General features: G+C 35.4%; 1 protein-coding gene across 1 annotated transcript in view; it reads right to left on the bottom strand.

Moving 5' to 3' along the window:
- Nucleotides 1-13,309, bottom strand: part of LOC129228457 (putative phosphoenolpyruvate synthase) — a 333,414-nt gene that overhangs the window by 31,085 nt on the left and 289,020 nt on the right. The window contains exons 15-26 of the mRNA XM_054863141.1: nt 11,420-11,547; nt 10,330-10,400; nt 10,154-10,218; nt 8,991-9,138; nt 6,992-7,109; nt 6,456-6,556; nt 5,208-5,279; nt 5,010-5,116; nt 3,038-3,110; nt 2,833-2,931; nt 1,218-1,379; nt 510-638 (exon numbers count right to left, since the gene is read on the bottom strand). Coding sequence (XP_054719116.1) covers nt 510-638; nt 1,218-1,379; nt 2,833-2,931; nt 3,038-3,110; nt 5,010-5,116; nt 5,208-5,279; nt 6,456-6,556; nt 6,992-7,109; nt 8,991-9,138; nt 10,154-10,218; nt 10,330-10,400; nt 11,420-11,547 — 1,273 coding nt within the window. The remainder of the gene's footprint in view (nt 1-509; nt 639-1,217; nt 1,380-2,832; nt 2,932-3,037; nt 3,111-5,009; nt 5,117-5,207; nt 5,280-6,455; nt 6,557-6,991; nt 7,110-8,990; nt 9,139-10,153; nt 10,219-10,329; nt 10,401-11,419; nt 11,548-13,309) is intronic.

Here is a 13,309-nt window from a genome sequence, read left to right as displayed (position 1 = left end):
TACGCACATACACACATACGCACATACATACAGACGTCACGAGAAAAGTCGTTGTAATTACCTCGGTGATGGTCAAAATGGATATTTCGCGTGTCTATACATTTTTAGGCACTTTTCCGCATGTGGTCGAATCGAAAAAAAAACTCAACATTCATTTGGGGGTGAGCAAAATGGAAATTAAGGGCGATTTTTGAGTGAAAATTTTTTCGCGAATACAATACTTCCTTTTTTGTAAAAGGAAGTAAAAACATGTCTGAGAGAAAAAACGTAAAATTTGCTGATCCGTGAAAGTTAGGATATTTTGTGAAAATTTTATTGTTGGGGTCCCTTTGTTGTGGAGGGCCCGGACAGTAGCCCCGCCTGCCCTCCCCTAAGTCCGGCCCTGAATGGAGCGTTGCGAGTTCAGGCTGAAATCTGGATGACCGACTAATATTTCATCACTAAACAGAAAGATGCTTACCCTACCACTGAAACTGAACACATTTACACATATGTTGGGACTGACTTACGGAGGTCAGATCTGTGCAGCAGTAAAGCAGTTCTTTGAACTGTTCTTCCGCTGTTTTCTTTTCTGTGACACTAAAGTTGGCGTAATATTTCTGAGCTTGCTTCAGCCGTTTCTCGGCAATACAGTAACACTGAAAAGAAGTAAAATGGAATTTCATAAATAATATACAGCTCAATTAAATCAGAAAATCAAAAACCAAATTTAGGACAGCGGAAGTTTTCTATTGTTGCAGTTTGTTTGATATATAAATGGTTTTTCTTTAACTGGGACAACCTTTCTTGTTTCAGAGATATATTTTCCAAGTTTCAACTGTCTTATTCTAAAACGTGCAATTTAAAATGGTTTCTGCAATTAGGTTTCAGAGCCAGTCATATAGCCACAATTTCGGTTTGCGAGTCTGCACAAAAGCTTTCAATAAGAAGAAGAATTAGAATAGAAGAATTTTAGCTGTAATTAGAAAGTACAGCATATAGCTATTTCAAGGCTACATTGGAGCCTCTTCATCAGTGCAAAAAGCTCACCAACACAACCAGAAGTTGCGAGAGAGCAGTACTTCTGGTTGTGTTGGTGAACTTTTTGCACTGATGAAGAGGCTCCATTGTAGCCTAGAAATAGCTATATGCTGTATTTTCTTCAAAATTTGTGCTTTATTTACGTTGTTTTTTCACTTTAATCAATTTCTTGATTGCTGGTTAAAAATTCAACATACCAGGAACAGCTTGACATATCTTACGAGAGTGGGAGTTTTCTTCCTCCTTCCCACTCTTTCTCGAGCCATGTCTAAGAGCTCGTCGTCATGAAGAACTCTGCCCCATATAGCAATCTGTCCGGCTTGAGCTGCGGCGGACTGATCTAGCATGTTTTCCATTAGCTGAAAAGATCCCAAGAAACTGTAAACCCATACATTCATGAAAATCATGGCCATTAATGTTTCAAAATTAGCATTGACAGTTCAAAATTATATATGTTCCAAAATTGTAATGCGCACTTGAAAAGGCCTTAAAATTATCATACTGAAAAGCTTCAAATCATGTAACTAAACTTCCCTGTTTCGACTGCTGACTGAACATAAATGTCTGACGGGAAATCTAAACCGCATTGAAATTTTTTTCAAGCCCTAAGCTGCCCACTTTGTAATTCGACGGGTCCAATGTAACGTGAACACCTTCGTCGATGTTCATCTGTTTTCGGCGACTCTGAAACAGATCTACCGTGTCTCGAGCTCTACTGGCGTTCGCTCGAGACACGTGGTCACTCGTGGTCACTTTTGTTCTTATTGTTCTAGTTAAGTGTTTGCACTTCAAACCTTTTAGTTAAAGAGGTCAATGTAATAGAAGAAAGAATCCTCAGATTGTTTTATATTTTGTAGGCAAAACTCAATCTTTTGCATTAAGATTCAACTACAGTTTGGATAAACCTAATCCTAACATTTCGACGTTGCCAGGTTAGGTTTTCCCCAACCAGTGGCGGACTGGCCAGGTCGGTTAGTCGGGGATCCCGGACTGGGCCAACTGCCGAGTGGACCACTTCAAGAATTTTTTTTTTATTGAACTTAATACATTTAAATTCAAACCTAACATTTTTCAAAGTGTCATAATTAAAAAAAAAACATGTAATTTGTTTATTACTATATGTGACAAAAGCGTTTGGAAACAGTTTATAATTATTATTCATTTTTTTTTTGCATCCAAAGCAGGGATCAAAGTAAATAGCTGAAGTTTACACATGCTAATGCTTTCCCCTTTTATCAACTTTTTCTCTACTTTCTTGAGCTCTGGGGGCCATGGCTCCCACATTGAGGAAAAGAGAGGGGACCGGAGAAAGAGATCTGACGCTGCCTGAAAAAAGGGCCCGAAACGAAAAAAGCTTCGCAATCTCATATTTGTACGTCTGTTAACAAAAGATCGAAGGGGCCTGCACCATTAGACAAAGCGGCCCCGGTCCTGCTATAAATGCATGGGCCACGCTTTGGGGTGTTGATACATGAGCAGGAACATGCACAGGGGAGAAGGGACACCAGTTAGTTCGGGTTCGAGATTTTTTAAATAAGGGGTGAAATATATATAGGGACGCAGGGGTAAACAAGATACAGGAGGACCCGTAAAAGTCATTTGTGATGGGTCCCAAACTTTCTGTGAACGCCCCTGTTATTCACTGGTTGTGGCAGATTCAACTAAATGCTGTCAGTTGGCAACATATCATCATACACACTCTTTCAATGTTTGAATTAAAAAAATCTCTTTCACATTGAGCAGTTGACAAAAACCGCGATTCTTCAGATAATGCACTTTGGAACGATCAAACTTATCGTGAAATATACTTACATCGGCTGCGTAGAACATCATGTGATTGTACATGTGACACATGCCTTTCTTGAAGTAATTTGGTCGAATGGCATTATTCCAATCACTAAGCGATCGCCTCTGCAAGAAAAAAATTGAATATTATTAATACTTAAAAGGTGCAACCTTCTTTTACCTTTTTCTGTGTCAATTATTGACAAAGTGATGAAATTTGATAAATACTTACTCTAAACATCTGTCCAAAAAACTTGACAGTGACATCCAGGCCCAGAGGTGACATAGCCCCCGGCATCACCTCCCTGAGGAAACAAAAATGTTTCTTAAAAGAATTTGCCATGCATAAACTAACTTTTTGAAAGCAAGGATTCATTCAGAAGTGATAATAAACATTGAAAGTCGGATTTTTGTCATTTGTCGTTACCGTAAATATATCGCTGAGACTATAGTACATGCGGGGTTCAAAGAAAAAAAAACCCACTTTCATGAACTTCCAAGACTTGATCTTTAAAAACATTTAAATCTAATTTTCAAAATTAGCGAAGTTCCATGATTCATTTTAGCATTTTGAATTCACGATATTTTTGCCAAGACTACCAAGAAACATTATCCCATTTAAAAACATTTATCACTCGGATTGGTTGATAGGCAAAATTTAGGACAGATTAAACTAGCAAAAAAGTTCTTCAGATCTGAAAAATTATTCTGGTAAAATACTAGAATTCAAAGCACGTAGAACGTCAGAAATTCAGAGTCAAAAAATTAGTTGAGCAAAAGGTTTCCAAAAGCATATTCTAGTGGTAAACCATTAAGACTTGAAACTACGACATCGCTGCCCACAAAATAACTGTAGAACATATCACTCATTTGGAAGAAGACTGCCACAATACGAAGAAATGAAATTTTACAGGAGAAGCTTTTGAAGTTGAACTCTTCAGGCAATTTGTATTAAAAAAAGTAGGTTTGCTGTGCTCTACAGTGGTTAATATTAGAACAAAAAATCTGTCATTATTTTCCAAAGAAGATAACGTCGTTTGAAGGCCTTTAAGAGAGAGAGAAAAAAAAGAAAATTTAAATGTCGTATGTGGCACTGTTCTTCCAAACGATAGACATATGTAGTGTAAAAGTTCTCATTTTAGGATGCCAAATTAAACTTTGCTTGCTAACCACCACATACATTTCCAACTAATGACGCAATTACATTTCACATTCCTTCACAGCATTAAGATGACGAAATATTCCCTTATGCCAACTAGAGCTTCACAGATTGGTTTGCTCAGAAAAATGTAGAATGAATCTATTTATGTTCCTGCATAGAAGATTTTGTACAAGTGTGATATAGCGACAAAAGCGAGAAGTCGCATATATTTCGCTCAGAAAAAAAGAAGGACTTTGACTATATTATCCACTGCATGTGTGTGAGCACGCATATGTTGCTGTGAAAAACCGAAATTGGACAATGTCGACATTCATCGATGAGTCAACGGCAGTTTTCAGCCTTTCACCGATGCCTTTGGTAGGAGACTGTTGGTATTTACTTACACACTTTCGCAGAAACATATGCACATAATATAGTAATATACAGTAGAGTCTCGAAAATCTGAGTCTCAAAAGTCCAAGGTTCCGCTTAATTCGAGGTTCATTGTTGATATGTTTAAGGTATACTTTTAAAAGACAAAAAAATGTTTTATTCTGAAAATTGAAATATTTTGCGATGTAGAACTTCTTTGACAACTTACAATAAGGTAATAAAAAGATATTGAAAGGTTAATGTTGCCTGAAATATTCATTGACTGTTAGAGATGGATTAAGAGGTGTCCTGGAGAAAGTAGGTCGACACAAAAAATAACATGAAATTAAAATATTATTTTACCTCAAAGAACGAACAAACAGCTCTTTAGGAATATCCGATAGTATTTAAAAAGGGACGTACAAAATTTATTCGAGGCCGATCAAAAGGCATATTTTGGTTGCCTGCTAATTAAAACATAAATAAATGTTGCTATTTGAGTGATAATTTTTTTGAGAGGACAATATTTCATTTTCATAGCGTAAGGAAGTAAACAGCGCATGTCCTTATGTAGTCCAAATATTTTTTCGGATAATCCGAGTTTTCAGTAATCCGAGGTAGCGCGAGCCCCAATTACCTCGGATTTTCGAGACTCTACTGTAGTTTGAAAAAAGACTCAGTGAGATCATACCCAACGTTGCAAACACTGAAGTATTCGTTTTCAGTCCTTAGGGGATCGTCAACTTCGTGGTCAATCTCATAATCTGTTGCTCCGGAACCGCTGGTCACCGGCCGAGACTAGTTTGGAAGAAAGTAAAAAAATGGTGAATGTCCTACGGCAACTAAAGAAACTATTAAAATATTTTGTTTGACATTAGAATAAACTTACCTGGAAAATGTACAGGTTGTTGTTCCAAAAGCCCCACTCGATATCTCTGTGAGATCGATAGCATTTTTCAATCTGTAAAACAAAAGTATATTGGGTGAATATAATTTGAATTTCAACGGCGCATAGAAATTTTTTCAACAAAACAAATGATATATTTGTTTTCGTATGCTTAATTAATAAAGGGCCTTATTAAAATAATGCATATTTTTCCCTATTCCGAATAAAACTGAAAAACGTTCAAATATCATCTGACCCTCATCTTTGCAAACACAAGAATAACAGCAACTAGCGAAAGAATGAATACTAAACTAAACAAAAAAATTTTTCGTTGAGAACTAAAAAAATTCATTTACCGCAGATTCACTCTCTTAACTAATAAGTTTTACCCAAGAACTACAAATCCTTTTTTCTTAAACCTTTAAACTACAAACTGAGGTAAGTATTTAACCAATGGGTTTTTGTCATAAAATGGTTATGAGAGCTGTAATCTGACACATAAGTACATGGTATTTTATTTTATTTATTTTATTTTTTGTTTTTCCTCGTCAAATAGAATAGCCCGAAATCAATTTTATCAAAATTTAGTTGGTGAAAATACGATTTGAATAGCTATAAGTGCTGAAAACCCAGTTTGCCTGTGGTAGATATCTATCCTGGTTTGTAGTTCTATGGTTAAATGTTTTATAATCCAAATTTGGCAGATTTGATCGTTTAAACACGATGAGTAACGACACCTGTTAGGTTTATAACGTAAATTTCGTAAATTTATTCATTTATAATTTTTTGGCTTACATTTGTTAAGGGCAATGTAATAAATTATGTTTTTATTTCGTCGGCGCTATTTTTTGACGTGACTGTCAAAGACAGCGTGAATCATGCGACATAATATTGATCTCAAGGTGGCACAGAACTATTTTGGCTTCAGTTTCCGCCAATCTAATCTTTCCTCCTTTCCCTCATGATATATCCGAAAATATATCTCACATCTAATTCTCTCAGTATTGTCGTTTAGGTACGATTTAATAAAACTTCAGGGTTTCGTTCAGGGTTTCATAAGTTTAAAGCGTAGTAAACAGACATCCATCAAACGTTTTACTGGTTTAAACCTTGATTTTGAAAAGCATTTAAAACAATCACATTTCGAAGTATATCTTACATGGATCGAACATTGATTGGTTCGTTGGCTGAAAAATTGGGGTGTTCGTTTTTCGGATAACTAAAGTACTCTCGAAACATCATAGGACTTACCTTTACTGCTAGATGCCCAAGCCTTAAAGCCATTTCGTCGGACAAGCAACACGATTGCCTCTCACTTTCAGACACATCCACTACATCAGTACCTGTATCATCTAAAAGAGAAACGAAAAAAAAAGATACTTTATTTTTGTACAAACAACTTTTTAGGTATACAATGTTGTTTTAAAAGGCAAAAGGTTGTTTGTTATTTTTTTCAAAACACATCTTTTACTCATGGTAAACTGTAATGAATTTTTATGAGCCATATTACAGACAACTAACTTAACTTCAGATCTAGTCATTAAATCAATTTTTTTTTAAATGGTTTTACTTATTTTTTCAAAAAAATAATATTTAAAGTTAAAAATTACGTGATTTGAAACGTACGTTTAAACAATCAATTTGACACTTATTTGCACATTCACAATACCACGCCTCTCATCTCCAAATGCCTTTAAAAATATTGTTGCATTTTACTCGTTCAGCAGACAAAATGTTTAAATGAAATTTAGAAAAAATATTATTTTGAATAACAAAACCAATATTACCTCTCAAAACAATCCGTCTACTTTTGGCTCCAATAATTTTATTCTTTACTTGCAGTTTATCATCTGCATCCCTTTGCAGTTCTATCGTATCTGGTTCCTCTGAGCCAGACACTACAGACTATATTAATAAAAACATTTTCCATGTCATATTTGTGTCAAATAGTTAAGACATAACGTTTCACAATGTCATAATACCTCCTTTTTAGTATGTCAAACGAAACAGAACTTTTAAGAAAGGATCATAATTAAAGTTACGGTGAATAAAATCCATACAAAAAAAAAAAAAAAAAAAAAAACCACACTAGAAAAAAAAAAGAACGACGTGAACTTGATCGCGTACATACGAAGCACTGAAACTTAGCTAAGAAAAGCAATTTTACTCAAAATTTGTACATTTTGTAATTCAAGTCTAAAAGTTTCGAGTACTATCATTATCAGTTTTGTTATTTGTATTTGTGATCCTTGAATGTATTAGTAGTATATGTGGAGTGAATCTAAATAAATTTCAAGTTAGCAGAAAAGGACTCAACAAGAGTTGTTACGCTTGGCATGACACTAAGCGTGCCTTTTTGCTTCTGATCTCAACGTAACACATTCTATTGTACAAACTATTACTATATTATTAAACATATTTGAAGGACCACGGGGAAGAATGATCCTAGTCCACCACGCTCAAATTTCCCTCATTACGTTTTGAGCTTGAAATCTCGAATCGTTTCGAAGTTAGCCTCATTCTTTTCTGTTAAAACTCACTCACTATGATGATTCTTGCCTGAATAATATTTCTCTTGAATACTGTCTGTAATAATCTACGTGTTCCCATAGGTTAACCAGAGTGTTTTTAGAAAAATGGACTGATCGTTCTTCCCCGTATCCCTTCATTTAGATTTTTCGAGATTTTCGGTACAGCAAACTTTTGATTATCCACGAGTCAATTAGCAATCAGGACCATGTATTTTCGGAGCAAAGCACAAATACCAATAGCTGTTTTCGGTCGAAAAATTGTAAATTTAAACTCAGTTCTTTTTGTTTTATTTATTTATTTTTGTGCTTTCTCCATAGTACTTGCACTTGTTCTATACTTATGTTAAGTTCTGTTGTGCTAAAAATACAAAACATTTTAATTGTACTGTGTATATTTTCACTGTTTGTTGAAAGTATTATGCATCAATGCAGTTAAGTTTTTTATGAAGGAAAATGTTTACCTTATTTGTCTCGCATTTTAGCCCTTTTGAGTTTTATTCCGGATTTTTATTACCCGCGGTATTTGTGTCATCCAATGGGGTTGTTTCCTTCAGTCAAAAGTAGTACTTTTAATCACTGAAATTGATAGAATAAGCAAAAAAAAAAAAAAAAAAAAAACATGGACCCAGAAAATTCTTCCATTTTCCCAACAGTTATTTTTTAATTAATTTTTTAAAATGTCCGATTTTTCGAACAAAGCGTGGTCTAGATGACATCACAAATGATACTTTTTGGCGCATCTTTATGTCGCGTTTCCACGTTATGATAATCAATAAGCGAATTAAAATTGCACTCTACGCTTGCTATCAACCATATCGTTGCCAATACACGTGAGTAAAGATGCGAATTGAATACTTTGCACTGTGAATGGCAACACAGAATAGCATTTCATCATTTGTGATGTCATCGGCAAGAAATGTAAACAATGAAAGGTCACCGATTTAAGCAATTTTTTAAAAATATTAAGCTTAAACAAATTATTTAAGTAATGGTTAGAGCCTATGTTTTTAAACATGTTCTTTCAAAAAAAAAAAAATACTTTTAAAATATTGGAAACGACCCCATTTCGCGGCTAATCAGGAGTTTACTGTAATTTCTAAATTTTTTCTGGTGAAGCACACAGGTCTTTTCCTTATTTGAATAAACCTATTAATCGTTTTTAATTTCACTGAGCTCATTTTTTTTCGATAAACATATGGATGATTATTTCTCATCCTCCATGGATTGATCCAATCAATCCAGTAATCTAACATACCTCCCCAAGACCATAGTTAGCTGTGATGCTCATGGTGCTGGGATTTCCAGTCAGGGGATTGCATGTAAAGAGGACGCCAGCCACATCGCAAGAAATCATTTGTTGTATCACAACGGCCATTGGAGAATTTATGATTTGTCCGTTTTGCCTGAAATAAAATGAGAAATTAAGAAGCCGCAAGTGTATGAATTTTCTCATGCCACTAAGAATAATATGAAAGTTCCTTGTAAAAATTTAGCACAGAAGTTATTATTGGGGATTCGCACTCTCCAAAGTGTAGGACACCAAAAATTTGGCACAAATGTTTCTAATACTTGCATGCATGAAATTGACTGACAGTATGGTGTGGTTCTGATACGTTGACTTCATTCGGCTGAACCTTAAACAATTCCATTTGTCAAAATAGGGGTGAGGAAAGTATATTTGCGTTGCGATAATGATTACTGGCCTTGTATCAATCTAAGAATGCCTGTTTCCCAACAAAACCATAAATGAGCTCATCCAACATCAAGCCTCAAGTGATCAGAGCCACATTATATATAATGATTATATGTGTTGCAAACACCAGATCTTCTCCTCCCCCCCCTTTTCCCTCATAGATCCACTTAACTTCATCCACTTAGAACTTTTACATCCGAACTTTGATTAGATTCTAGTTATGCTTCGCACCGCGAGCTGTGCGGTGTAATCTCCTAGATTATGTTTTTTCGAAATTTTCTAATACCCTTAATTGTACATAAATGTAAAATAGTAACACAATTTAGTTTACAGAAGTTTTGTCTGGTCATTTTTCCAGTCCTCTGGTTAATGTAAGTTTCAGCTAAAACTAACCCACCTACTGAAGTAGAAAAGAACAGACACAACGTATAACATAAAAAAGATAAAGAAGGTAAGCATTTTTGATTTGCTTACTTACTGAATTGAAATTTTATGTTTTGATATTGTTTTGAATGCTATCGATCGTGAAAATATGACTACATATGACTAACCGGAATTCAGTACAATCATCCCCTCAAGCTGTTTCACGCAAAGATTTATACATGGCTATAGTTTCAATTTTTTTTTTTTTTTTTTTTTTTTTTTGGGGGGGGGGGGAAGGCGCTTGGGTTAACATTTTCTCAGCTATTCGAAATTCGACAAAGATTATGTTTAATTTCTCTTACCTTTTATATTGAACAGCTACAAAACCAAACTGTGATGACCAGCATTTTTTTATGGCTGAAACAATCTGGGAAAAAAATGAAATTCCATTAGAAACAAATATTTTGCAAGCATTGCACAGTTACCAGAAGGTACTTTTATGCTTTTTTTTCCTCTTTGAAATTAGGAATTCACTAACTTCGTTAATGCCAGTGACACCAAGAAGAGTCTCCATTTGTCCGGCGGCTGACAACTGCTCTGTGTCTTCCCCTGCAAGGAGATTTCGTCATAATCAAAACAGCAAAATTATTATAAAACTCATTGAATCAAAAGTTACCGAACTTTTGAAAAATATACCACATGAAGAGCTCGATGAAGAAGGACGAAATGTCAATCTTTCCCATGTTCGAGAAAGTCACGTTTTAAAGTTGATTCTTCATTGAACAGTAAACTTTTGAGTGACTTTTCCCCTTAATTTTACCTGTTTAAATAGAGTTACAAATTCTACTCTACAAACATTCAGTGTTCCCATATTGAACTCGGCTAGATTAAAAAATGACATTTCGCCTTTCTTCATTGTGCTCTTAATATTCTAAATATATGAACAAAGCTAGGAGCTGAATACGACTAGGCGACATCGCCCATGTATATTAAATATTCATCAAAAATCAGAAATCACTGTAATGTTTACGAAATGTGAAAATGGAGCTCAGCGTCAGAAAGCACGACATTTATCCACTTCAGTTCAAGCAGTTTAGACATTAATATAATTTGACAGTGTTATGCTTAATTATCTAAGCTATTTATTGGTCTGAACCATCTGCAGTCGCATTTAATGCTAACCGAAGATATATGTTGTAAGGAATATTTATATTATTGCTCCCAATGACATTTGAAATTCTATTGCAGAACATTATATCAGAAATCAAAATCGAAGCAAACATAGCTGTTATATCGGAAGGCGGAAATTTTCTTTTTTCCCCGATACTGGATGTACAAAACTCAGCATTGTTCATAAAGTAAAATGTTCCTAGTAATAGAAATGTTCCTGGAATAGTTGTACTGGGAACCACAGCACATCAATGAGACATGCAATATATATAACTATGCAATTAAAACTAATATAGTTTATACCACACCCCGCTTTGTGCTAGGTTCACACATTTAGGGGTAAACTACAAACTGGGCTGGTGCCCAACACGGGACCTTCACCCGCACATTTCACCACCACGTCCGTGGACCACTTTCAACTATCGGCCTCCGAACCCAGTTTGAGGATAAATCCTCACCTGTTGCAGATGAGCGAATAGCGAACTTCATGGAATGTATCTTGTCGGCAAATGCCTTTTGAAGCTCTTGGATAACTGCCTGGAGAACTGAATCAGGAAGACTAGTTTCCATGATTACTTTTTCTGCCCTAAAAGCCACCAAACATCAAAATTAGTATTCAAACTACACCAAGAAAGAAGAACACACAAAGCAGTAAGGAAATGTTATATAAATAGGACTGTCTTTAAATGGTTTCACACTTTTTCAACATTTTTAATTCTACCTTAGTCACAAAATGTCACATTTCACTTTATCCCCCCCCCCCCCTTTGTCGCATGTCACGATATTTTTCATACACATATTTTTCACAAAAATGAGTGTGATGTCGCACTTCGTGTTACCCCCTCTCACCCCCCTATCCCACAATGTCCCAACTTCACGGATCCCCCCTCCCCCTCAAAATGTGACATTTTTGGATGTCCTCAATCATGTACGTTTACAAAGCATTTTTGTCAACTTTTATGCGTTTCATTTCTACTGAAAGGAGTAGACCAAGCCAAAATCTTTTTGTAGCTCTGTAATAAGTATAAAAATTAAACATCTCATTCGTCGGGACATTGAGACGGTATTTCTTTAATAAGGTGCTCGCATTTACTAAATTCAGTTATTTCCTGCGAGTAAAACTGATTTTCTATAATCTTATGTAAAGCTTCTATACAAAAGCACTCTTGCTCTTATCTATTTCAGAATTTCATATTCAGGTAACTTAGGAGTTTACGTAAAGTCCGTTGAAAAATATTTCAGGTATGCCACCTTTTCAGACAGCAAAAATTGTTTCACAGCTGGAGCTCAAACAAACTGGATTATTAGAGCACTATTATGTAAGTTTCTCCATCTTTTATAAAATAATTAAATGCTAAACCGAAGGTTTTCCCCAGTTTCTATAAGGAACGAGCAATACGAAGATTTTTAAAATCTGAATCATTTTGAAGCATACATGCAAACACTGAACTTTCAACATCTCCTTTAATGCCATATGCCCCCCTCCCCCCCCCCCCTTTAAAAAAAACCATTTCTAGATTTCAAGCACAATGCTCATTGGACGGATTTCTCTTTTTAATTTTACACAAGTTATCGGCTTCCAACCAAAAGTATGCACCGTCGACTGGAGTAATTTTGGCCTTATTGTGGGCAAAACCGACCCAACAAACGAAAAATCAATCACTACCAGTAATGATTAAGTCAAACCAGTGCTGCCTTCACCAGACCCTTGAAACGGATAAGTGATAGTCACCCTCCTAAAACAGATCGACGATCTCTTCGTTTGCTGGGCCAATGTAACCAGCGAAAGCCAAAGTTATCCCAGTTGGCGGTAAAAAGCATCACCTCATAGGTTTGGTAATTCTTGATTAATCCCGGTTGGTCGGGTTTTCTTAAATCACGAAGTATAATAGCACTCTATTTCATTCATTGCCTAGCTCCAGAAAATAAGTTTGTAATAGAAAACACTTTTTCAACCCTTCCATATTCACACAAAAATGTGTGAGTTTAGGTTAACGTAAGCAAAAGAGAAATGAGTTTTGACTCTTCTGTAAGAAGACAACTAGAGTCCTATATGGTCAGAAAATATTCAACTTTTTCCGTCCATTCTTGGACATTTTATGAACCAATTTTTAAAAATAATATCCTAAATCGCTGCAACGCAGAAAAGTTTAGACCTAAATGTAATTTAGAAAGTAGTGCTTTCTCAATTTTTATTCCGTGAATATGCAAAGTTGCCACTTGGAATGTCTAGACTCTGATTTCTCATAATTATCCACCGGGGACTTTCATCTGCTATACTGCCGTGGGCAGGTAAAGGGCAATAATGGCAATTTTTTTTGGGGGGGGGGGGGGGTTGGGCATTTTTT

The sequence above is a fragment of the Uloborus diversus genome, chromosome 1 (assembly GCF_026930045.1).
Source record: "Uloborus diversus isolate 005 chromosome 1, Udiv.v.3.1, whole genome shotgun sequence".
Taxonomy (NCBI): domain Eukaryota; kingdom Metazoa; phylum Arthropoda; class Arachnida; order Araneae; family Uloboridae; genus Uloborus; species Uloborus diversus.
The sequence above is the reverse complement of the archived record's forward strand: the minus strand, read 5'-3'. Positions and strand labels throughout refer to the sequence as shown.